The 22263-nt window shown below is 68.0% G+C and overlaps 10 protein-coding genes across 10 annotated transcripts; 4 read left to right on the top strand and 6 right to left on the bottom strand.

The window, feature by feature from the left end:
• Nucleotides 1–138: 138 nt before the first annotated feature.
• Nucleotides 139–4394, top strand: RHOBADRAFT_47812 (uncharacterized protein; the record flags this gene model as incomplete). The annotated part of the gene is made up of 8 exons (XM_018415049.1): nt 139–426; nt 498–872; nt 944–1561; nt 1637–1756; nt 1829–2448; nt 2541–3126; nt 3243–3557; nt 3655–4394. The coding sequence occupies 8 exons, from the start codon at nt 139–141 to the stop codon at nt 4321–4323; spliced, it is 3591 nt and encodes a 1196-aa protein (XP_018274003.1). The 3' UTR covers nt 4324–4394.
• Nucleotides 4395–4781: 387 nt separating this feature from the next.
• Nucleotides 4782–6552, bottom strand: RHOBADRAFT_50478 (uncharacterized protein; the record flags this gene model as incomplete). The annotated part of the gene is made up of 5 exons (XM_018415339.1): nt 4782–5085; nt 5169–5805; nt 5892–6230; nt 6299–6352; nt 6418–6552. The coding sequence occupies 5 exons, from the start codon at nt 6550–6552 to the stop codon at nt 4880–4882; spliced, it is 1371 nt and encodes a 456-aa protein (XP_018274004.1). The 3' UTR covers nt 4782–4879.
• A 383-nt stretch (nt 6553–6935) lies between these two features.
• Nucleotides 6936–7602, bottom strand: RHOBADRAFT_50479 (uncharacterized protein; the record flags this gene model as incomplete). The annotated part of the gene is made up of 2 exons (XM_018415340.1): nt 6936–6952; nt 7033–7602. Coding segments are annotated over 2 exons (586 nt in total), but the record flags the coding sequence as incomplete, so codon positions are not given.
• An 858-nt stretch (nt 7603–8460) lies between these two features.
• On the top strand, nt 8461–10241 carry RHOBADRAFT_32544 (uncharacterized protein; the record flags this gene model as incomplete). Its single annotated transcript, XM_018413039.1, has 6 exons — nt 8461–8972; nt 9030–9217; nt 9284–9307; nt 9371–9588; nt 9643–9833; nt 9914–10241. 6 exons carry the CDS (start codon nt 8461–8463, stop codon nt 10239–10241), a joined length of 1461 nt encoding a protein of 486 aa, XP_018274006.1.
• Nucleotides 10242–10330: 89 nt separating this feature from the next.
• Nucleotides 10331–11677, bottom strand: RHOBADRAFT_64295 (uncharacterized protein). The gene is made up of 6 exons (XM_018418459.1): nt 11596–11677; nt 11292–11425; nt 11052–11198; nt 10736–10936; nt 10600–10654; nt 10331–10478 (listed from the first exon to the last, which is right to left on the bottom strand). The coding sequence occupies exons 1-6, from the start codon at nt 11654–11656 to the stop codon at nt 10390–10392; spliced, it is 687 nt and encodes a 228-aa protein (XP_018274007.1). The 5' UTR covers nt 11657–11677; the 3' UTR covers nt 10331–10389.
• Nucleotides 11678–11886: 209 nt separating this feature from the next.
• RHOBADRAFT_32547 (uncharacterized protein) lies at nt 11887–13513 on the bottom strand (the record flags this gene model as incomplete). The annotated part of the gene is made up of 7 exons (XM_018413040.1): nt 11887–12078; nt 12151–12337; nt 12447–12603; nt 12683–12904; nt 12976–13174; nt 13258–13296; nt 13400–13513. The coding sequence occupies 7 exons, from the start codon at nt 13511–13513 to the stop codon at nt 12037–12039; spliced, it is 960 nt and encodes a 319-aa protein (XP_018274008.1). The 3' UTR covers nt 11887–12036.
• Nucleotides 13514–13940: 427 nt separating this feature from the next.
• RHOBADRAFT_50483 (uncharacterized protein) lies at nt 13941–15555 on the bottom strand. The gene is made up of 3 exons (XM_018415341.1): nt 15533–15555; nt 14937–15471; nt 13941–14819 (listed from the first exon to the last, which is right to left on the bottom strand). Exons 1-3 carry the CDS (start codon nt 15547–15549, stop codon nt 13992–13994), a joined length of 1380 nt encoding a protein of 459 aa, XP_018274009.1. The 5' UTR covers nt 15550–15555; the 3' UTR covers nt 13941–13991.
• A 56-nt stretch (nt 15556–15611) lies between these two features.
• On the top strand, nt 15612–16674 carry RHOBADRAFT_65827 (uncharacterized protein). The gene is made up of 7 exons (XM_018418786.1): nt 15612–15655; nt 15760–15840; nt 15918–16032; nt 16139–16164; nt 16242–16306; nt 16418–16444; nt 16515–16674. Exons 1-7 carry the CDS (start codon nt 15651–15653, stop codon nt 16529–16531), a joined length of 336 nt encoding a protein of 111 aa, XP_018274010.1. The 5' UTR covers nt 15612–15650; the 3' UTR covers nt 16532–16674.
• Nucleotides 16675–16871: 197 nt separating this feature from the next.
• Nucleotides 16872–18769, bottom strand: RHOBADRAFT_32553 (uncharacterized protein; the record flags this gene model as incomplete). The annotated part of the gene is made up of 9 exons (XM_018413041.1): nt 16872–17028; nt 17129–17184; nt 17275–17475; nt 17619–17686; nt 17770–17857; nt 17988–18101; nt 18213–18251; nt 18335–18446; nt 18554–18769. 9 exons carry the CDS (start codon nt 18767–18769, stop codon nt 16921–16923), a joined length of 1002 nt encoding a protein of 333 aa, XP_018274011.1. The 3' UTR covers nt 16872–16920.
• Nucleotides 18770–18905: 136 nt separating this feature from the next.
• RHOBADRAFT_50486 (uncharacterized protein) lies at nt 18906–22180 on the top strand (the record flags this gene model as incomplete). Its single annotated transcript, XM_018415342.1, has 11 exons — nt 18906–19047; nt 19119–19311; nt 19408–19544; nt 19631–19698; nt 19776–19844; nt 19917–20236; nt 20445–20559; nt 20627–20806; nt 20917–20979; nt 21056–21157; nt 21238–22180. 11 exons carry the CDS (start codon nt 18906–18908, stop codon nt 22066–22068), a joined length of 2220 nt encoding a protein of 739 aa, XP_018274012.1. The 3' UTR covers nt 22069–22180.
• Nucleotides 22181–22263: the final 83 nt, after the last annotated feature.

Here is a 22263-nt window from a genome sequence, read left to right on the forward strand (position 1 = left end):
GGCGAGTGCACAAGGCAGAGAGCGCAAGCGGCCGTGAGCCTCGCCGAATCGGCCCACCTCACCCGGCAGAGTGTCGAGCTCGACCTCATCTCTCTCGTCGACCTGCCTCACCAAACGCCTCTCGCTCACCACCCCGAGATGGCACCCAACCCTTACGTCAAGGCCATCGCCAAGACGTCCGGCGCGCCAGCCGGCTCACCGGCATCGGCGGCCAAGAGCAAGGGCACCAAGCGCGACTCTCTCAAGTCCGGCTCCGCCTCGACCACCGCCTCGCCCGCCAAGGGCAAAGCCCGCGCCGACGACAGCGTCCTCAAGGCCGAGATCCTCGCGCTCGGCGGCGACGAGGCCGACTTTGAGCTCCTGCAAGACGTCGACAGCGACAGCGAGGTCGAGGGCGACGACGACAAGCCCAAGGAGGGCAACTCGGTGCGTCCCTCCCGCCTCGTCTACAAGAACCGAGGCACAGCGTTTACTGACTACCGCGCGCGCGACCACAGGCCGGCCTCCTCAAGGACCTCCGCTCGTTCGTCAAGGGCCTCGACTTCAAGGCCGCCGGCGCCGACGCTCCCGCCGACGAGCTCGACGACGTCGCCGACGCGGCAGACGTGGACGAGGAGGAGGCGGACGACGAGGAGGAGGAGCAGGCGGCACCGGCGCCGGCGCCTGTCGCGCCCAAGGCCGTCGTCGAGGAGAGGGCGGCCGCCGTCGAGGGCGACAAGCCCAAGAAGGAGAGCAAGGTGGAGCGCGAGGCGCGGCGCATGGCCGAGCGTGAGGCGGCCAAGCAGGCCGAGAAGGCGCTGCGAGCCGACCAGGACATCGCCAAGCTCGAGAAGAAGGCGGCGAAGCTCGAGGTCGGCGGCAAGAGCCCATGGGTGCGTCCCCTCTCCTCCTCTCTGTCTGTTCCCTCCTTCTACGTGGTGCTCATACCGTTCCCTTCTCGCAGGTCATCGACCCGACGCCGCACTGGTACGCCGTGCCGACCGTCGCCCCGTCGGCCGCCGCGCCACGGCCCAAGCCGGAGCTCGTCTCGGCGATGCTCGCTCGCGGCCAGGCGCTCCTCACCAAGGAGAACGAGCTGTACGCGTCGTCGCTCGACCCCAAGGGCTCCAAGACGTCCGCCGCGCCGCCGCCCAACGGCTTGTCCAAGGCCGACCAGGTCTTCATCCAGCAGATCCTCAACTCGGGTACCTCGTCCGACCGCATCTCGGCCCTCCTCCTCCTCGTCTCGTCGTCGCCCCTCCACACGATGTCGTACCTCGAGCAGCTCAGCGCCCTGACGCGCAAGAAGAGCCGCGACGAGAGCATGCGCGCCATCCGCGGCCTCGTCGACTGGTTCCGCAGCGAGGGCGGCGGCAGCCCCGACCGCAAGCTGCGGTACATTGCCGATCAGCCGGCGCTCGCGACCGTCGCCGCCGCGTTCGAGGTCCTCGAGAAGAAGGGCAAGTACGCCGTCTCGTCGCACGAGGGCATCGTCAAGGCCGACGTCGAGCGGTGCCTCACGCTGTGGGCGTACGAGGACTGGTTCAAGCGGTGGTTCTTCCAGGTCCTGCAGGCGCTCGAGGTGCGTCACGGCCCATCTCTCTTCCTCTCGCGTCCCCACCGCGGTCCCTGACGACCTCCATTCCCTCTCTCGCAGCAAATGTCGGTCGACCCGCTCCCGCATCCTCGCAGCCAAGCCGTCATGCATCTCTCGAACCTTCTTCGCGACAAGCCTGAGCAGGAGAGCAACATTCTGCGGCTCCTCGTCAACAAGCTCGTGCGTCGTCGCCTCGCTCCCTCTCCCGACGTCTACCTGTGCCCCGTCTGACTCTCTCTCTCCTTTGCGCAGGGCGACACGAACCGGTCGATCGCGTCCAAGACGTCGCACCACCTCCTCCAGGTCCTGCAGACGCACCCGGGCATGACGCCCATGCTCGTCCGCGAGACGTCGGCGCTCGTCCTCCGGCCTCGGTCCGCCGTCCAGGCCGCCGCACCTTCGGCCGCCTCGACGAGCCACGTCCGCTTCGGCGGCCTCGACGACGACGACGAGGGCGGCAAGAAGAAGAAGGCGCCGGCGACGATGACGGTCAAGGACGCCGCCCGCGACAACGCGCGCTACTACGGCGTGACGACGCTCAACCAGGTCATGCTCAAGAAGGACCAGGGCGAGGTCGCCGCCAAGATGGTCGACGTCTACTTCGAGGTCTTCTCGGACGTCCTCGGGCGTCTGCCGGACGAGGACGAGGACGGCGAGGGCGCGGGCAGCGACGGTGAGAAGAAGGCCAAGAAGGACGACAAGCCGCAGGGCAAGAAGCGCGCACGAGGCGGGTTCGACAAGGGCGGCAAGAAGGGCAAGGGCCAGCAGGAGCAGCCGCAGGACGCCGTCAACGACGTCGACAGCAAGCTCGTCGCCGCGGTCCTGACCGGCATCAACCGCGCCTTCCCCTTTGCCAAGCTCGAGGACGACGCGTGCGTGGCCTCTCTCTCTTTCCTCTCCCCTCCCCTCGCGTGCGCTTTGGCCCGTCCGGATTCAGCCCTGACCTCGACTTCTCCTGCAACAGGTTCAAGCGCCGCCTCGACACCCTGTTCCGCATCACGCACACGAGCACCTTCAACGTGTCGATCCAGGCCCTCATGCTCATCTTCCACGTCTCGTCGGCCAAGCGCGACGTCTCGGACCGCTTCTACCGCACCCTGTACACGTCGCTCCACGACCCTCGCCTCACGCACTCGAGCAAGCAGGCCCTGTACCTCAACCTCGTCTTCCGGGCCACCAAGGTCGACAAGGACGTCAACCGCGTCGCCGCCTTCGTCAAACGCCTCATCCAGATCCTCGCCGGCATGGACACGACTTTCGTCCTCGGCGGCCTCTTTGTCGTCGGCGAGGTGCGCCCCCTCTCCCTTTCTTCCTCGCCCGTCCTCGTCGCGCGCAATACTGATCCCGTCCCTCTTCGTTGCACAGCTTCTCTCTACGACCGCCGGGCTGCGCGCCCTTCTCACCGTCCCCGAGAAGGCCAAGATTGCCGAGGTCGCCGAGGCGACCAAGAAGCAGGGCGAGAACGCCGACGAGCATGCCGCCGACACTACGACGGCAAGAAGCGCGAGCCCAAGTACGCCCACGCCGAGAACAGCTGCCTGTGGGAGCTTGTACGTCTCCTCTTTCCCTCGCTCTCTTTCATCCTCTTTCGCCCCTTCCCGCGTCCTCTCCTCGCGCAGCCCGCTCCTCTTCCCTCGCGCGACCTGACACACCTTTCGTCTTGCAGGCTCCCCTCCTGTCGCACTGGCACCCGACCGTCTCGGCGTACGCCTCGGCGCTCCTCGACGGCGACTCGCTCTCGGCCGCGACCGACCTCGAGCAGTTCTCGCTCGCCGCCTTCCTCGACCGCTTCGTGTACCGCGAGACGAAGAAGGCGGCGGCGTCCAAGGGCAGCAGCATGATGCAGCCGGGTCTCGCCGGCCAGGACAAGAGCGGGCGGGTCACGCTCGTCAAGGGTGCGCACAAGAGCGGCAAGGACGACGTCCCGCTCAACTCGGACAAGTTCCGCAGGCGGAATGTGCACGATGTGCCCGTCGACCAGGTCCGTCCCTCTCTCTCCTCTCGTCCCTCTCTTTCCTCGTCCAACTTTCCCTCGTCGAGCTCGCCCCGACTGACCTCGCCCTCACGTTCTGCCGCAGATGTTCTTCCACAAGTTCTTCACGTCCAAGGCGGCGCTCGAGGGCGACAAGGCCAAGTCGGCGACCAAGCGCAAGGGGCGCCGTGCGGGCGACGACTCGGACGAGAGCGACGCCGAGTCGATCGCCGATGCGGGCGGAGACGCCGACGGCGCTGTCGACGCCGACGAGCTTGCCGCCGCCATGGAGGGCGACGACGACGAGGAGCAGACGGACGACGAGCTCGAGGACGCCATCTGGAAGGAGATGCAGCGCACGATGCCTCGCGCCAAGGGCGACGAGGACGTCGAGGTCGACAGCGAGCTCGGTGGCGCCGACGTCGACGACGATGACGACGACGACGACCTCGCCGCGTACGACTACTCGGACTCGGACGTCGGCGCCGACGAGGGCGAGTTCAAGTCGGCGTTCCCGGAGGAGGAGTCGGACGAGGCGCTCAGCGGCGAGGACGAGTTCCTCGAGGCCGACGACGACCTGGTCGGCTCGGACGAGGACATGCCGCTCGGGTTCGACGTCGCAGGCGGCTCGGACGACGACGACGAGGCGGCGGCCGAGGCGGCGAGCGCCAAGAAGCCCAACAAAAAGCGCAAGCTCAAGCACCTCCCGACTTTCGCCAGCGCGTCCGACTATGCGCACCTGCTCGGCGGCGACGACGAGGACGACGACATGTAGCTGGTGGTCTCCCCTTCCTTCGAGCGCGAGCACGTCGAGCCCTGTTGTCGCAACCTCTTTTCCTGAGCATCTCTCGCCCGAAAGCCCGTCCGCCCTCGAGAGCTACCGAGAGTATTCTGCCTTGTCTCTGCCTGTCGAGCACGCGCAGCGGAGCGTTACATGTGCTCCTCGAGAGCAGCGACGGCAAGGACGAGCAGGTCTGGCGCAAGTTGCCGACCTTCTCAAAACGAGCCTCCCGACGAGAGCTTGCCCTGCCACCGAGCGGTGCGACCGTGCGACTCGGTTCAACGTGAACAGCATGAGTCGCAGGAGAGCTGGTCGAGCATGCCAGCGCGAGCGTGCGTGTTAGGAAGAGAGAGCGCGCGCGAGAGGAAGAGGCTCGTGCGCCGGTTCTCGCCTTCGCAGACGCTCTCGCATGCGGCTCACAGGCGAGACTGATTGACTACGAGCGATCGTGAGGGTCGTACAGCTTCATTGCGCCGCCCGAAACAACTCCAAGTCAAGTACATGGCCGACCCGCATCTCTCGGCCCGCAAGAACACTCGACGGCGCCCGCTCAGGCGAGCACGACCGCCCTCCCTCTGACGACAATCTCGCCACCGAGGTCCTCGCCCGTCTCGACCTGCAGGACGCCGTTGGCGCCGCGACCCTGCGCCTGCGCCGTGAGGTCGGCGATGGCGAAATTGAGCCGGTCGTCCTCGCTGAGGAGGCCCCCACCGCCCGAGCGCGACGAGAGGCCCTCGACGAAGCCGAGGTCTTGCACTGCAGGAGGGAGCCGAGTCAATACGAGCGTGACGGGCGAGGACAGAGAGAAAGAGAGAGAGAGAGAGAGAGGGCCGACTCACCGATCGTCCTGCCCGGCACGTGCGCCTCGTCCGTCACGGCAAAGTCGAGCTCGCCCGCACCGAACGCGCCGGGCATGCCGCCCATGCCTCCCGGTCCGCCGACGTCGTCGAGGAGGCCGCCGCCAAAGAGCGGCGGGTCGATCATGCCCCTCTCGTGGAGGTTCAGGTCGTCGAGCGCGCCGAGGTCGCCGACCCCGCCGCCGTACCCGCCGCCGTACCCGCCGACGCGAGGCGACACGTTGAACGTGTTGTAGTTGACGACGTTGGGCGAGGGCGTGCGGGCGAGGAGGCGTGGCGACATGCCGAGACGGGCGGGAGAAGGGGTGCGAGCGCGCAGAGGGACGCCGCCGCCGTGGAGGCCGTGCAGGTGCGGCTGCTGGACGGGGACGGGGTAGGGGACGGGGACGACACGAGGCGACGCATGGTGGTGGTGGTGGTGCCCGCCGAGACCGCCGCTGACGCCGAGGTAAGGCGAGCCGTATCCGGCGCCCGGGACGCCGCCGCTCCACGAGTGCGTGCGGCGCAGCATCTGGCCGCCGGCACCGACGCCGCCGTAGGGCAGGAGCGCAGGCGACATGCGCGGCGAGGCGAGGATGGCCTGGTTGGCGGCGGCGAGGGCGGCGCGTTCGTGGCGCATCTACGATGCTGTGCGTTGCTGCGAGAGCGACGAGTCAGTCCGCGTTTCTCGACGTCCACAGAATGAGAAGGGAGACAAGAACGTACTCTCCTCATCGCCTCGGCTTCGAGCTGGCTGCGCTGCGCCCTGATCCTCGCGAGCTCCGTTTCCCTCCTCCTCGCCTCGTCGAGCGCCAACCTCTCGGCACCGACGAGAGCCCGGTCTCTCGAGCGCGACCGCGAGCGCAAGAGCGCTCCTCCTCCCGGGCTGCCGAGGAGCCCGCCGGCCGTGGCCGGGCTGCCGAGGAGGCCGACAGGGCGCGCGCCGTACGAGCCGAAGGACGAGGCGCGAAGACGTGGCGACGGCGCAACGAGCCCGCCGGCGAGGAGCTGCCCGCCTTGAACGCCGTGCTCGATGCCGACAGCGTGTCGGTTGGCGCGTGCGGCCTGTGGAAGAAGCGGTGTCAGCTCGCTTGAGAGGAACGAGGACGAGGAAGGGAGGGGTCCGGGCGCACCTCGAGCTGGAGCTCACGCTGCTTGCGGATGTGGCGCTCCTCGTGCTTGATCTCCTGCTCGGTCAAGAGGTCAGCGCTGCACATCGAGCGCGGAACAAAGAGAGGAGGAGGGGACGCACGTGGATTTTGCGCCGCTCGCCCTCGCGCACGAGGCGGTCCTGCGCCTCCCTCAGCCGCTCCCCCTCGGTCGGAGCACGGTACGTCTTGGCTCCGAGCGACCATCTGCCCCCCGACGAGGCGGAACCGCCGTACATGGTCGGCGACGAGGTGCGGCGAGGCGGGGTCGAGGAGGAGCGGGCGGAACGGGGTCGAGTGGTGGGTGCTGGACGGCGTGGACGAAGCTGTTGGCACGAGCGAGAGATCGAGCAGTACTGAGTCGCTAGCAGCAGGGGCAGCGATGTCGAGGGAGAGAGAAGCGAAGACGCTGCTCGGTGTACGAAGGTCCGGCGGCGGGCTCGGCCGAAGAGCTGCCCGAGCGAGCGAGAGGCGAGAGCTGCAGAGTGCAGCAGGGGCAGAAGAGCGCAAAGCAGGCAACGCCGACAGAGCGACAGAGACTCGAGCTGGAATCTCGAGCGAGACGAGCGAGGAGGCGAGCAAGACGGCGACGGCGGCGGCGAGGACGCAGCATCTCTCGACGGGGCGCGACAGGTGTTTCTACAAGCGACAAGAGTCAGGTCTACCAAGATAAAGAGAGGTACGAGGGGCGAGGAGAAGAGAACGCAGCCGCGACTAACTCTTGCGCAGCCGCACGGCCCTCCCGACGCCCGTGAGTCCTCCTCCCGCACCCTCCCACGCCTTGGTCTGCACGCCCAGGACGGCATGCGCCCCTCGTCGCACGCCCTCGACCCGCAAGAGCGTCTTGATGGCCGCCAGGTCGGTCAAGTTCGGCGTCGCGACCTGGATCAGGCCGAGCTCCTCGACGACGAAGAAGTCGGGGATGGCGAGGCGCGACGTGACGACGCAGTGGTGCGAGGGGAACGAGGCGAGGGAGGGGAGCGGGTCGGAGAGGGGCGTCGAGCTTGAGAGGGGCGCGGCGACCATCGAGACGGGCCGTGCGCGCAGGACGGGCGAGGGAGGGCGGGACGAGGAAGGGGTCGAGGTGGAGAAGGATGCGCGAGAGAAGGAGAGGCGAGTCGGGCGTCGAGCTGGTGCGGCGACAGGTGAGCCGTTCGGCGAGGGGGTGCGGCTGTTGAACGGCGAGCGGTAGGGTGGCGGCGGGTCGGCGGGGACGAGGGAGGACGCCGTGTCGCGGCCTCGCGCCGGCTCGTCCAAGTCGACGTCGTCGCAGCCGTGTACCGGCGGTCCTGTCGCCAGAGAAGAGTGTCAGAGTGCGCTAGATTAGAGAGAAAGAGAGAACGAGCCGAGGGCGCACCTTGCATGGTCGGCGACGAGAGCGCGTACTTGGCGAGCTCCTCGTGCATCTTGGCCTCGCGCCTGCGCCGCTCCGCCTCGTTGAGCTTGACGCGCAGGCTCAGGTTGTCGGGTTCTTGCGCGACGGCCGTGCGGAGCGAGGCGACCTCGCCGGCGCAGCGGCGCGAGTGGCGCCAAGCCTCCTGGACGGCGAGCAGGCGGTCCTCGCGCTCGGAGCTGTAGGCCTGCATCGAGTCGGTGATGGTGCGGGTGCGGTCGGCGAGGCGGTAGGCGGGCGAGAGCGGGGCGGCAGTGGCGGACGTCGTCGAGAGGGACCGTTGGCGACAGGGTAGGCGAGGGAGGGGAGGAGGCGGGAGCTTGCGGTCGCGCGACATCTCGAGGGTGCCGGTGGACGACGTGCGTGGCAGAGGCAAGAGCCAAGAGGGAGCATGCTGTCGAGAGGCAAGCAGGAGAGGGCGACCGAGAAACGGACTCTGGCTGGACCAGGAGCGGACGCCGTTGAAGGCCGCCCGGCGCCTCCGACACGATGACCGCGCCCCTGCGTCACCTCGACCGTCCGTACGGGCGAACGCCGTGCGAGAGACAGCTGCGCGGCGAGCCGACGCGAAAAGCCCTCGGGCTCGGCAGGTGTCGGGGGCGTGCGGGAGCTGTGCGGCCGCTGCAGCAGGTGCAGCTTGGCAGCGTGTGCACAAGCGTGCAAGAGTCTGCTGGCCCGAGTCGACACGGGGCGAGCTGTGGGAGGTCAAGCCGAAGCGAGCTGATGACCATTCTCCTCCTTGTCCCTCTCGACCATGGCCGCCAAAGCTGCAGCGGCCGAGCTCTGGGCACAGGCAGGCCTGCCTCCATCCGCCCTCGCGCACCTCAGCCTCCCGCCCTCGCCCTCGCCTCCTCCCTCGTCCTTCGACGTGGACGCCGCCGCGCAAGCCGTCGTCGGCGTCGCAGCGCTCGCAGCCGCACACCTCCATGCTCTGCGCACGCGTGACGACCTCTCCGCCGTGACCGTGCTCGCGCGAGATGCGGCAGCCGAGTTCCGGTCGCAGGACCTTGCGCTCCTCGGCGGCGAATCGGCTTTCGAGTGGGACGCGCTCGCCGGCGCCTACAAGGCCAAGCTCGGCGGCTGGATTCGCCCGCACACCAACTGGCGGCACCACAAGGTCGGCCTGCTCGACCTGCTCGACCTCCCGCACGACGCGAGCAAGGCGCAGCTCGCCGAAGCTTTCGCCTCGCGCGACGCCGACGAGGTCGCAGAAGCCGCTATGGACCGCGGTCTTGTCTGTACAGCTCTACGCTCGTTCGAAGAATGGTGAGCAGTCGCTCTCGCTGTCCTCGCTTGGACCCTGCTCATCCGCCGCTTCCTCAGGGACGCCCATCCTCAAGGCCGCGCCGCTCTCGAACGCGCTCGTCACGGGCCCGTGCGCTTCTCGACGTCCGCGCCTCGACCACCTCGAGCTTTGCCTGCGTCTACGTCGCGTCGCCCACTCGACAGCGTGCGCGTCCTCGACCTGACCAGGGTTATCGCCGGACCGGTCGCAGGGCGCGTGCTCGCAGGTGTGTCGCAGCGAGCCTTTCCTCTCAGCCGGCACACAGAAGCCTGACACTGTACCTCGCGCGCAGGATACGGCGCCGATGTGCTCTGGGGTGCGTCCTCGGCCCCCTTTCCATGCTGAAAAGCCTCCCTCGCTCACGCTCCTTCGCCCACAGTCACTTCTCCATCCCTTCCCTCCTTGCCCGGCCTCGACTTTGACACGTCTCGCGGCAAGCGCACCCTGCAACTCGACCTGCGCTCCTCGCCCGCCGACCGCGCCGCCTTCGAGCGGCTCGTGCGCGACGCCGACGTCCTCCTCGAGTCGTACCGACCCGGCGGCCTCGCCTCGCTCGGGTTCGGGCCCGAACGCCTCCGCGAACTCAACCCGGACATCGTGCTCGCCGACTTGACGGCGTGGGGCAGCGTGCACGGCGATGCGGCGCGCGAGGGCGGGCCGTGGAGCAGGAGGAAAGGGTTCGACTCGCTCGTGCAGTTTGCGAGCGGGTTCGGCGAGGCTGAGGGGCGGGCTTGGAGCGAGTGGAGGAGCGGTCGAGCGGATGAGGAGGACGGGACGGGCGAGTGGGCGCCGCGAGCGCTGCCGTGCCAGGTCCTCGACCACGCGACGGGCTACCTCACAGCGTGCGTCCCTCTCTCTCTCTCCCTCTCTCCGTCTCTGCCTCTTTCCGGTCCTCACGTCTCGGCGGTCTCTCTCTCTGCAGCTTCGGCATCCTCGCCGCCCTGTACCACCGCTCGACCTCGGGCGGCGCGCACCTCGTCACGACGACCCTGCTCGACACGGCGACCTGGCTGCGCTCGCTCGGCCGCACCGACGCCTCGACCTCGACCGAGCCGTTCTCGGTCCATCTCGAGACGCAGGAGGAGCTGAGGGCGCGAGGAGGGACGGCGAGGCTCAGAGGGTGGGAGGGCAAGGAGGTCGAGTACGTCGAGCACGCGGCGAGGTTCGAGGGGGACGTCGAGGTGGGCTGGAGGACGGCGCCACAGGCCTATGCGGACGGTGCGGCAGAGTGGCTGGCGCGAGGAGAGTAGAGCACGAGCTGCAACGTCGCCGCATCTCGCTCTGCGCAACTCGGTCCCACTCTCGGCGAGCGCTCTCAAGCCCTCGTCTCTGGCCGGCTCCAGGAGGACAAAGTCGTGACGATGCAGAGATACAGCTACTTTGGACAGGTCGACGAGCTCAGAGCTTGGCCGACGCCTTCTTGCGCCCGTCCGGAACGGGGCCCTTGTACTCCTTTCCGAGCCAGAACGCCATGGCCTCGAAGCGGTCTGCGGCGAGGGAGGGAGGAAGTATCGTCAGTACGTATATCCTCGACCGTCGCCAACCCTCGTCGGCTCAGGGGTCGCCGACTGAGAGACGGAAGGAGAAAGAGCGGCACGACCAACGCACCCGAGCCGAAGAAGGAGCGCTTCTCGCCGCTGTCGCGCTCGAGGACGATCCAGGGCTGCAGACGACGCGAGTTTCTGTCAGTATCGCGCGCTCTCGAAGGAGCAGTTGAGGAAAGGAGAGGAGAGCGCCGACTCACGAATCCGAACGCGCCCTCGTCGACGAGCTTCTGGCTGTCGGTCTTGAGCAGGGCCTTGACCTCGTCCGAGGTGGACGCCGCGATGACCTTGTCGATCTCGCTCTGCGAGAAGAGGTTGTCCTGGGCGAGCATGGCCGGGAAGTTGGCCGGCACGACGGCGTCCTCGGCCGTCTTGCCCGAGGTCGGCTGCCAGATGGCGGCCTGCGCGTGGGAGGGACGTGGTCAGTGATCATGTACTTCGAGACGAGCGAGGCGTCCTCGCCATCTGGGGCGGCCGGACGCCTCGCGCAGAGAGAAGAGCGGACCGCCGACGCACAAAGAAGAGGTCGGTCGCCTTCTCGAGCTTGTCGGGCGTGTGCTCCTCGATGGCGCGCAGGAGGCGCATGCAGTGGATCGTGTTGATCGGGAACTTGGCCGGGAACGTGTAGGGCACCTCGAAGAACTCGGCCGCGAGGGGCATGTCCTGCAGAGCGCGGGTGGGGCGCACAAGGTCAGCTCGTCCGGCCGTCGCCCGGCCTCCGGGCAGAGACACACAGATAGAGAGTGTGGGACGCACGACGCGGTTCATCCACTTGCCCTTGTTGGGGATCTTGAGCGGCGGCTGGTTGCCGGACGCGGCCATGACGCCGCCGAGGAAGACGGGCTTGAGGACGAGGTCCATGTTCCAGTGCTTGCGGTAACGCTTGAGGACTGCGACATGGGAGCGCAGATTGCGGCGGCAGGGAGGGGGGCGAGGTGACGAGAGCGAGTCGCGCGAGTGGAGGTGGGGACGGGGAGGGGGAGGAGGAGAAGAGCGAGGTCAGTTCGCGTCGCGGTGGCCCACGAGCAGGTCGATCCGATAGTGTAAGCTGACCACGCACCGGCATAGGCAAAGACGCTCCAGGGCGAGACGACGTCGTAGTACAGGGTGCCGCGGACCATGGCGGAGCTGATGAGGCGGGGGTCGGGGTGAGCTGAGGTCGGCGAGGGCGTGGAGCGGTGGGCGGGTCGATGCGGGTGGGCACAAGTGGCTGTAGGAGCGAGTGCGGTTGCAGGCGAGGTCGGGCGAGCGCTGTCGAAGGAGACAAGGCCAGCGAACCGGCAACGTCGGCCGGGCCTGACGGCTCTCTCTCGCCGGACGCCTCGACGACCGCCGCAGAGCGCTCGAGAGGGAGACGGCAAATGGGTGTGTGTTGCAGAGAGACAGAGAGACAGCGTGCAAGGTATAACAAGGCGGGAGCGCACAACGATTCGACCTTTCCTTTCCTCCTCCTCCTCCTCCTCCTCCTTCTCCTTCGCCTCGGCAGTCCTCGAGCGCGCCCTTACTCCGAGTACTCGTGTTTGACGTCCTCCGGCTTCTCGATCTGCAGGAGGTACGACGAGCGTTAGTCGATGCGCCAGGGGGGGGAGAAGAGGATAGAGAGAGGGGGACGCACGAAACGCTTGATGCGCTCGTACACGGTAAAGACGACGGCCTGCCCGGGTGCGACACGGGCGACACGCGGCGTGATGCCCTTGTAGAAGGCCGACGGGCCCTCTTCCCGGAACATCTGCGCCGACACGGTCGAGAACCGGGTCCATGCCGTCTCGCCGGCGAGCTTGGTCGCGCGCTGGATGCGGGTCCTGCGACGAGGGGAGAGGACGAGAGGAGAAGAGGGGAGAGGAGGGAGGTGGGCGAGAGGAGAGAGTCAGGGACCGCGACAAGGAGAGAAAGAGAGAGGGGAGGACGCACTTGATCGTGTCGATGGGCGCGTTGGTGAACGGCCCGACGGCGCCCGAGATGAGGCCGATGATGGACGTCTGCCACGCCGGGAGGCCGCCGTCCGGGTACTCGGGCTGGTACCGCTGCAGGATGCTCTTGAGCTCCGTGTAGGCCGTAAAGTTGGCGGCTGCGCGGGTGCGAGCGTCGTGAGCTCACGCTCGCTCGACCGGGCGACCGACAGAGGAAGGGAGAGAGAGAGGACGGACCCTGGTTGGTCGCCTGACGCAGTGCCGTGAGCGCGACGCCGCGGTACAGGGTGCCGAAGCCCTCCTCGCGCAGGATGAGGTACAGGGCGTGAGCCGCGTTGCGGTACTTGGGGATGTCGAGCGGGTCCGTCATCGAGTGCACCTGGGCCTGCAGGCGGATCTTGACGACCTCCATCGGGCACACGACGAGCACGGCCTCGGTGACACCGGCTCCGAGACCAGCTGCAGGCGCGGCAAACGACGGGGGTGAGCTCGCTGTGCGCGCAAAGCACAACAGGGGGAGGAGGACGGACCGAAGAAGATGGCCGTGCCGCTCGTCTTGCCCGTCTCCTTGTTGGCGAGGAGCGCCTTGTACTGCTCAAACGAGGCGAAGCGGATGGCCATCTTGGGCACGATGCCCGTCACGACGGCGCCGAGGCCCTTGTACAGGCCGAGCGGCGACTCCTTCTTGACGATGTGCATCGCGGTCGCGACGAACCCACGCGCCTTGGTCTGCGGGAGGGAGCGGGAGCGCGACGAGGTCAGGGCCGGTCGTGCGCGAGGGGGACAGAGCGGCGCGAGAGGGAGGGACGCACGCCGCTGGCCTTGCCGCTCCTGCTCAGCTGCATGCGGACCTGTGCATCGAGTAAAAGGTGCCGGGGAGGGGAGGCAAGAGTCAACAGCTGTGCGCGGCAAGTCGAGCCGGGCAGGACGACGAGGAGAGACGAGAGGACGGACCTTGACCGTGTCGAGCCAGTGGCAGCACAAGGCCTCGGCCATGCCTGCGCCGCCTCCTGCGACGAGGTGGACGCCGATGGGGGTCTTCTTCTTGGGCTCGGCGCGGGCGGACATGGTTGCGGGTTCGAGGTGGGGGCGAGACGAGGAGGAGGGTCGAGTCGAGAGAGAGAGGGAGCTGGTGCGGCGGTGGTGGTGCGGCGGTAAGGGGTAGGTGAGAGGTGTACGGCGGTGCGAGTGCAACCTGCGGATGTCGCGGAGCGAGGACGAGGTCGAGGGAAGTCGCCGGACGAGACGCTGATGCCGCGGTCAACGGCGCGGGGACGAACGGGCGGCTCTGGTCAGTTCGGGTCGCGTGTACGAGGTACGAGAGCTGCGTCGCAGGACGTACAGGTGAGCACGAGGCTGGCGCAGCGAGGTGAGGAGACGAACCGAGCCGGATCGCCTTGCTCGTGAACTTGGCCTCGCCCCCGCCTCCGGGTCGAACCGGTCTCTCTCACCGTCGCGCATTTTCCAGGGCTTGTCTCTTCTCGAGCGCCATGTGCACAGCGGGACACGCAGCTGTGAATTCCAGTCAAGCCTCCCCGCAGTCCGCTCAGTACTCGAGCTCGTCGTCCGGGATGGGTGCCGCGGCCGCCGCCGCCGCAGCAGCAGGCGCAGCCTCGTCCACCGTCTCTGCTGCCGCACCGTTCATGCCCTCAGTCGCCGGCTCGACGACCCCTGCCGGAGCGTCGCCCGCCTCGCCAGCCGCCGGCTCCTGCCCGTCCATCGCGACGTCCTCGCCGCTCGCCGGCGCCGACGCCTTGACCTCGTCCTGCGCGCCGTCCACCTTGTCCGCCGCCGCGCCGTTCACCTTGAGTGACGTCGGGGCGGACCCGCCGTCGGCCTTGACGTCCTCCTCCATGCGGTCGCCGTCCGTCGCCGCCGCCGCAGGAGGGCTCGTGCTGCGCCGGTCCGCCTTCTCACCGTCGCCCTCCCGCGCCTTCTGCGCCTCAGCCGCCGCCGCCCGCTCCTTATCCTCGCGCTCCTCGACCTCCCTCCTGCGCCTCTCGCGCTCGGCGCGCGCGGCCCGCTCAATCTCGTCGTCGCGCTCCTGCCGGCGGCGCCGCACGTCGTCGAGCTCGCGCACCTTGTCGCGGCGCGCGGCGTCGTACGCGTCCTGCTCCTGGTCGCGCGCTTTGCGCACGGCGTCGAGCTGGTCGTCGAGGCGGTCCTCTTGCGAGGGGAGGAGGCGGTAGGGGAGGTAGTAGATCGGGCGCGGCGCGCGAGGGTCCGACACCTTGAGGGCGTGCGGCAGGCGCGGGTTGCTCGGCGGCGGGACGAGGTCGGAGGAGGAAGAGGACGAGGGAGGCGGAGGTGGGGGCGTAAAGGTCGTGCACAGGAACCGGGCCGACGAGAGCTTGGCCGCCTGGCGCGTGCGGAACTGCGAGCGCGAGAACGTGTCAGGAGGTCCGCGCCAGGGGAACCATCGCCCGATACGCGCTTCGCGAGGAGCGTGTGCGGGACGAGGGCCTCTGAGAGAGAATCGCGAGGGACGCACGATGCTGTCGGCGTGGGCGAGCTCTTGCTCGCGGCGGAGGATGTCGAGCTTGAGGTCCTTTGCCTCGCGCTCGCGGTGCTCCTTGTCCATGGCCTCCCTGCGCTCTGCGTCGAGCTTGTCGCGGAGGCGGCCCTGGAGCTGTGCGCGCTTGCGGCCGGCGTCGGTCTGCTCGACCTGGTTGACCTCGCGCTTGGCCCGCTGGAGGGTGCCCATCATGACGCCAAACATGCGGGCGCCGCGCCGGCGCGACTCGTTCTGGAGGACCTCGAGCTTGCGCTTCTTGTCGGCGCGCTGCTCGTCCGTCTCGCGGGGCGGCGAGGCTGATGCTGGGCGGCGGGAGGTGGTGCTCGACATGCCGGCGGTGGCCGGGTCGCCGGCTGGAGGAGCGGGTGATGGGTCTCGAGGTGCGGGCGAGGGGTCGTCGGTCTGCATGCCGTCTGTGGCGGGTTCTTTTGGCGGTGCTGGCGGAGGAGGCGAGGGCGACTCGGTGGTGGACGGACGAGGGGGAGTGGGCGCGGCGCTCGTCGAGGGTGCGCTGCACGGGGAAGCGAGCCGGGTCAGGTGTGAATAGACTGAGAGGTGGCAATAGTGCTCACACGTCGAGTTCAGCCATGGCTGCGAGTCGGGTCGCGGTGTGGACGAGAGCAACGACGAGGCAACCTCGGGGCGGACCTTGACCTCCTTCGCTACTCTCCCCGCTCGAGCTGCTTGACCATGGAGTGCGTCCCTCGTCTCGTTCGACATCAACCCTCGCGAGACTGCCCCGCCAGTCCCGCCTCGCGAGCCAGCCGTTGACCGCCTCCCTCCCTCCCCATCGCAACAGCGCTTCGCTCGCCGTCACCAACAAGTCCGAGATGGACGAGGCCCAGATCAGGGCCCTCGAGGAGCACCAGATCAGCCAAGGGTGCGTCTCACTCCTCTCTTCCTCCCCTCCCCCCTCCTCGTCCTCGTCCTCACCTCGTACCGCACCCTCGTCCACAGCCCGCTCTCGGTCCTCCAGACGGCCGTCCGCGCAGGCTCGCAGGTCCTCATTGCCCTGCGAAACAACCGCAAGCTCCTCGGCAAAGTCAAGGCCTTTGACCGGCATTCCAACATGGTGCGCCCCCTCTCTCCCTCTCGCCCTGCCAGAACCCACCCCTTGCGCGGTCTGTTCGAGGAGCGCTCCGAATAGCCCTCTGACAGGCTTCCTTCCCGGCCCACAGGTCCTGGAGAACGTCAAGGAGATGTGGTGCGTCCCCCTCTCCCTCCGTGCTGCGGCACTCGCGCCGCCGTTCTTCGTACTCACCCTCTCTTGACGCTGCGCAGGACCGAGGCACCGAAGGGCAAGGGCAAGAAGCCCGTCAACAAGGACCGGTTCGTGTCCAAGATGTGTGCGTCCGCCTCGTCCCTCGTCCCGCCGGCTCGTAGCTGCGCTTGCTCGGCACGCGCAGCGTACTGCTCCCCGACCCGGTCGCTCACCTTTCTCTCTTGATTGCGCACAGTCTTGCGGGGAGACTCTGTCGTGCTCGGTGCGTCCCCTCTCGCGCTCTCTCTCCCCTCCCTCGAACCAGCTCACTGACCCTCTCCTCCCGCCCGCAGTGCTCAGGAATACCTAAAAGCGCCCCTCCCCCCTCGTCGTCCTTCGTCCATCCGTCGTTGCCGTCGTCAGCGCATTGTCTACCTCCCACTCCCACTCGTCGCTTTCGGTGCTCTCGCTCTTCCTGTAACAAGACGGGCTTCGTGCCCCTGTTTCTCCCGGCGTCTGTGCGCGAGAGCGCCCGTGTCGCTTCGAGAGGCATGCTCGAGGGCGTGCGAGAGTGTCGGGGTTGGGCGTCGAGAGTTCAAGGATCTGAGCCGGCGAGAGCACGACGAGCCTCTCGCGCCTCTCGGTCAGTCGCTCTCGCTCGCACCTCTCGCTCTCGCTCTCGCTCTCACGCCTCTCCCGACCCGACCGCAGCTCGCGACAGCTTTTTCAGTCCCTCGCTCCTCGTTGCGCTGCTCTTCTCTACTTGAGCGGCGTCGCGCCCTCGTCGCCAATGACGTCGGCGAGGTTGGTCGACCCCGAGCCACGCTTTGCCGGCTTGGGCTGCGACGGGTCGGGCTTCCAGCCGATCTGCCGGCGGGGTGGCGCGAGGAAAGGGCGGACGTGAGTGCGTGCGCGGGCGAGAGGAGAGGCGGGGAGAGGAAGAGAGAGAGAGGGAGGGAGGACGGACCATGTGCATGATCTGGAACGTGGCCGGGATCGAGCCGTCCTCGAGGCCGTGCAGCTCTGCGCACAAGCCGCAGATCACACCGTCAATGACTCGAGCCCAGCAAGTGCTCGAGAGAGAGGGAGGGAGGGAGAGCGGTCTTTGCGCACCCTTGTAGATCTCGCCCGCGGCGAGCAGCGTCTCGGGGCTCAGGGTCCGCCGGCGGTTCACGACGGCGTTGCCCTCGCCCATCCACTTGAGGTCGTCGACGAGCTCGTGGATCGACGGGTACGCGATCTGCACCTCGTCGACGTCGACCGTCGAGAGGGCGAACCCGGCGCGGTTCAGGAGCGACGTGACGGATTGAGAGTCTGCGGGAATGCGAGAAGGGGCGTGGAGGTGATGGGAGGATGAGGATCGAGGTGATGGGGCGAGAGGAGGAGGACGGGAGGGGAGAGAAAGTGAGCGAGACGCTGAGGGCGACGAGGGAGGGTGACGGGGCTCGCGCACGCACCGGTCATGGGCGAGATCCGGGGCGAGATACCGCCTTCTCGCTCGAGCTCGGCGAGCTGCAGCGATGTTCTGCGGGCACGAAATCGGCAGTGTCAGGACGCTGGCTGGCTCACGCACGGTCCGTGCGGGCAGAGAGGAACGAAGGGACGAACCGCAGCTCAAAGAGGGTGTCGCCGCCGAGCATGGACCCGATGAAGACGCCGTCTGGTCGGAGCGTGCGCTTGATCTGCACGAGCGTCCCTGCGAGGGCGCGGCGAGGGCGAGTCAGCGACCAGCCCCAGGGACTCAGCAGCTCCTGCTCGCCGGCTGGGGCGAGCGAGAGCCGCACGAGCGAGGACCGGCAGACGAGAATGGCGAGAGGGGGGCGCACCTGGCAAGTCGTTGATCCAGTGCATCGAGAGGCACGACATGATGCAGTCGTGCGAGTTCTCCTCAAAGTGCGACGCGAGCTCCTCCTCGTCGAGGTGCACGCGCTCGACCGGCACTGCGGGAACGAGAGATCGAGTCAGACCAGCACACTCTTGTAGCCCTGCACGCCGTCACACAACGATGACTTGTGCGGGGCAGGGGGGAGCGAGAATCGAGGCGGGCTCACCCTCGGTCTCGACGTCCTCGTCGCGGTACAGCATTTGCCCTGTGTGCGCCGACATGTTCGCCTCGTCAGTACCTCGCCGTGCTTGTTCTCGACGTGTGCGAGGAGGAAAGGAGGGAACGTACGGGCGCCGTCGACCATGACGACCTTCTGCGTGATTTCCGGGTCGAGGTGCTTTGCGAGGAAGCCGGGGCCCGAGCCGACGTCGAGGACAAGAGGGTACCGCCGCTTGATGTCCTGCACGGCAAGGTCGACGCAAGGGTCAGTAGGGTGCGGCGGTGCGGGCGATGGGGAGGGCGAGAGAGAGAGAGAGAGGCGGTGCAAGAGGGAAAGAGGTGGCGCACGAGGAGGCGGTCGACCATGGACTGGGCGACGTCGTCCTTGACATAGTCGGTGAGCCTGGAGCGCTGTACGTGGCGAGCTGCACGGTTGCGCTGGTTGCGCTTGAGGTCGCGATCGAAGACGGCGAAGGGAGATGCGCTCGAGGGGGCGAACGAGGGGACGGCGTAGCGGCGCACGGGTTGGCGCAGGGCGGTGCGGGCGAGAGTGCTGCTCGACATGGTGGCAGTGCGTGTGCTGCTCAGGCGGGTTAGAGCGGTGGGCGGAGAAGGGAGCCTGCTCGCCTCGCCTCCCCACCTCGACCTCGCCTCCGCTCCGCTCGCTGTCGCTCCCTGCTACCCGCCTGCAACTGTCGACATGGTCGCAGGACCACTCCGCACCCGCCTCGAGGCCCCAACACGCCCGCACCCTCGCAGACGCGCCACACCGCCCTCGGACCCGTCTCATCTCCTCGAACACGCTCGCAAGGTCGCAACTCGCCAGAACAACCCCGACGACGGTCCGTTCACCTCTCCCTGCCTTCTCACCCACCTAAAGAGAGCTGACAGCCCCTCTCCTTCCCGCCCGCAGACATGAGCGCCGCCAACTTCTTCATCCCCTCGCTCCCGGGCCAGCCAGACGACGTCCAGGTCACAATGTACGGCGGCCACATCCCCTCGGCCCCGCCCAAACTCGGCGTCAAGGACACGCACTCGGACGCCCACCTCTTCTTCTTCATGGTCCGCAACAAGCACATTGCCGACACGGAGCGCACCCTCCTCTGGTCCGCCTCCCTCTCTCTCTCTCTCCCGGCCGCTCTCTCTTTGTCCCAGTCTATTGCGGCCTGCACGACCGACTCACTCTCTCCACCCGCCGACAGGTTCAACGGCGGGCCCGGCTGCTCATCGTTCGACGGCGGCCTCATGGAGGTCGGCCCGTTCCGCCTCGTGCCCAACGGCGACGGCAAGCTCGTCGAGGCAGAAGGCGCCTGGAACGAGTACGCCAACGTCATCTTCAGTGCGTCGTCGCCTCCCCTTGCCTGTTCCCGTCGAGTCACGCGTCGTAGCGAGCCTGACGGGTCCCTCTTGCGCGATCTGGTACAGTTGATCAGCCTGTCGGGACGGGTTACGCCTACATGGCGACCGGATCGTACGTCCACGAGCTCAAGGAGGTGCGCCCACTCTTCCTCTCGAACCGGCGTCTCCTCAGCGACGCCGTCGCTAACCTTGCGACTCTAACCCGGCGCAGGTCGGTGCGCACATGATCGAGTTCCTCGCCAACTTCTACAAGGTCTTCCCCGAGTTCGTCAACCACGACGTGCGTCCTACCTCTCTCTCTCTCGTTCGTCCACGAAGGACGACGGCGGCTGATCTCGCTCGCCTCGCGCAGACCTACCTCGCCGGCGAGTCGTACGCCGGGCAGTACATCCCCTACATTGCCGACGCCATCCTGTCGTCCAAGCGCGTGCCGACCAACCTCAAGGGCCTCCTCATCGGCAACGGGTGGATCGACCCGGCGAACCAGTACCCGGCCTACCTCGACTTCGCGCTCCAGTCGGGCATCGTCAAGAAGGGCTCGGCGGCCGAGACGGCCGTGCGCAAGGCCGTCGACGAGTGCGAGCAGCACTTGAAGCGCCAGAAGGTCGAGCGCATTCACGAGGGCGTGTGCGAGAGGATCTTGGGCGCCATCACCGACTCGACGATCCAGAAGTGCGTCGCCTTCCTCGCTCTCCTCCTTCCCCTGTCTCTTTGCCTCGACGGGCATAGTCACTGACCGATGTCTTCTATCTTCTCCCACTTCGACCTTTTCACCCTCACCCGCCGGCTCCACTCCTCGCGCCCTTGCCCGTCGCCGCTCGCTCCCGCCCTCGTGGACCTCCCTGTCGCCTACCCGCCACCCTCGCGCTCGCGCTCGCAGCGTCAACGGCCAGAGCATGTGCGTCAACAACTACGACGTGCGCCTCACCGACACGCACCCGGCGTGCGGCATGAACTGGCCGCCCGACCTCGTCGACATGCACCCGTACCTCTCTGTGCGTCGGCCGTTTCCCTCCTCTCTCCTCCCTCCCACCTACTGATCCTCGTCGCCCCGTCACACAGCGCCAGGACGTCAAGTCGGCCTTCCACGCGACGCGCAAGAGCGGGCCCTGGCTCGAGTGCGACGGCCAGGTCGGCGCCCAGTTCTACACGCCGAGGAGCCGCCCCGCCGTCAGGCTCCTGCCCGGCCTCCTCGAGCAGGTGCCCGTGCTCATGTTTGCCGGCGCCGAGGACCTGATCTGCGTGAGTCGGGCTTGCTCTCTCGGTCGGTCGGGGAGGTCCGGGCGGCGGTCGTCCGCTCGGCTCTCGCCTACTCAGGCCCGAAGGCGGCTTGACGCGTACTTCTCACACAGAACCACGTCGGCATCGAGCGCATGATCGACAACCTCGAGTGGAACGGCGAGACTGGGTTCGGCGTGCGTCCTCGTCGTCCCTCGTCCTCGGCGCCTCGAGGCGTCCCTCACTGACCCTCGCTCTCGTCGCACGCTGCAGAACGCGACGCAGGAAGAGTGGCACGTCGATGGACGGCAAGCTGGCACCTGGACGACGGCGAGGAACCTGACCTACGTCAAGATCAACGACGCGTCGCACATGGTGCGCCCCTCGCATCTCTCTCTCTCGCTCTCCTCCTCCTCTTTAAAATACCCTCACTGACTCTCGCTACGCCCGCACAGGTCCCGTACGACCAGCCCGTCGCGGCACACGACATGCTCCTGCGCTTCGTCGGCGTCTCGCTCCTCTCGGCGGCCGGCCCCGCCGCCCAGGTCCCGTCCCGCATCGGCAACGAGATCCCGGCCGTCCTCGGCTCGACGCACCCGAATGGGACCGCGCTCAGCGACGGCGAGACGTACGCCTCGGGCAGCGAGCTCGACGCGCTCCCCGCCGCCGGCGCCGAGGACGGCTCGTCGTCGTCGAGCGGCGGCGGCAAGAGCACCGGCGGCCTCCTGTCGGGCAGCAGCGACGCAGCGCTCGAAGGACTCGTCAACGCGTCGAGCGCACTCGTCCTCGTCGCCCTCATGGGCGCCGCGTTCGCCCTCTTCCTGTGCGTGCGACGCCGCGTGCGCAACGGCGCCGGCGGGAGCAGGCTCGCGCGCGTCGCGGGCGGCGACGGGTGGGCCGCGATCGGGTCGTCGGCGCTCGGCATGGGCGGCGGCGGCGGCGGCGCGAGAGCGGGCAAGCACGAGCGGGTGGGCAGCAGGGCGTCGGCGAGGGGCGAGCGCGGCGGGGTGCGCGACGGCGTGGGCGTCGGCGAAGGCGGCGACGAGGACCCGCACGAGCTCGACGAGCTCATGAGCCGGAGAGGAGGCGGTGCGCCGGGCTACCGCGACGAGACGACCGAGGAGGAGGGCGACGTCGACGGGAGGAGAACCGGTTCGAGGGGCGCGCTCGGGCGGCGAGACGAGGAGGAGAAGGTGTTTGGGCTTGGCGACGACGACGACGACGACGATGTCGACCTCGACGAGCCGAGGCTGGGCGGAGCGGGCGCGCCGAGGCGGCATCACTGAGCGTCGAGCGCTGCGTCGAGGAGGAGCGGGTTCCCAACGTCGTCCTTTTCTCTCCCTTTGGCTGTACGACTCTTGGGTTTGGGTGTGGCATTGCATAGTCTGTTGGCGCTGTCGCTCTGCGCGATGTAGAGAGCGAGTCTCGGAGTTCTCGCCTCTTCGCGGGGAGAAGCAAGCTCGTGAGCGAGGACCTCTCGC

The sequence above is a fragment of the Rhodotorula graminis genome (assembly GCF_001329695.1).
Source record: "Rhodotorula graminis WP1 unplaced genomic scaffold RHOBAscaffold_1, whole genome shotgun sequence".
In the NCBI taxonomy this organism is placed as follows: domain Eukaryota; kingdom Fungi; phylum Basidiomycota; class Microbotryomycetes; order Sporidiobolales; family Sporidiobolaceae; genus Rhodotorula; species Rhodotorula graminis.

Coding starts and splice junctions, on each gene's coding strand:
- RHOBADRAFT_64295 (XM_018418459.1), bottom strand. CDS start 11,656: ATGGTCCGCGGCACCCTGTACTACGACGTCGTCTCGCCCTGGAGCGTC. Junction 11,426..11,595: donor GAGCGTCTTTGCCTATGCCG/GTGCGTGGTCAG, acceptor CCCATGTCGCAG/TCCTCAAGCGTTACCGCAAG. Junction 11,199..11,291: donor GCAAGTGGATGAACCGCGTC/GTGCGTCCCACA, acceptor CGCGCTCTGCAG/GACATGCCCCTCGCGGCCGA.
- RHOBADRAFT_50483 (XM_018415341.1), bottom strand. Junction 14,820..14,936: donor TCGCCCACGCCGACAGCATC/GTGCGTCCCTCG, acceptor TCGCGCTCGCAG/TTCCGCACGCGCCAGGCGGC.
- RHOBADRAFT_65827 (XM_018418786.1), top strand. Junction 16,165..16,241: donor GAGAACGTCAAGGAGATGTG/GTGCGTCCCCCT, acceptor GACGCTGCGCAG/GACCGAGGCACCGAAGGGCA. Junction 16,307..16,417: donor CCGGTTCGTGTCCAAGATGT/GTGCGTCCGCCT, acceptor GATTGCGCACAG/TCTTGCGGGGAGACTCTGTC.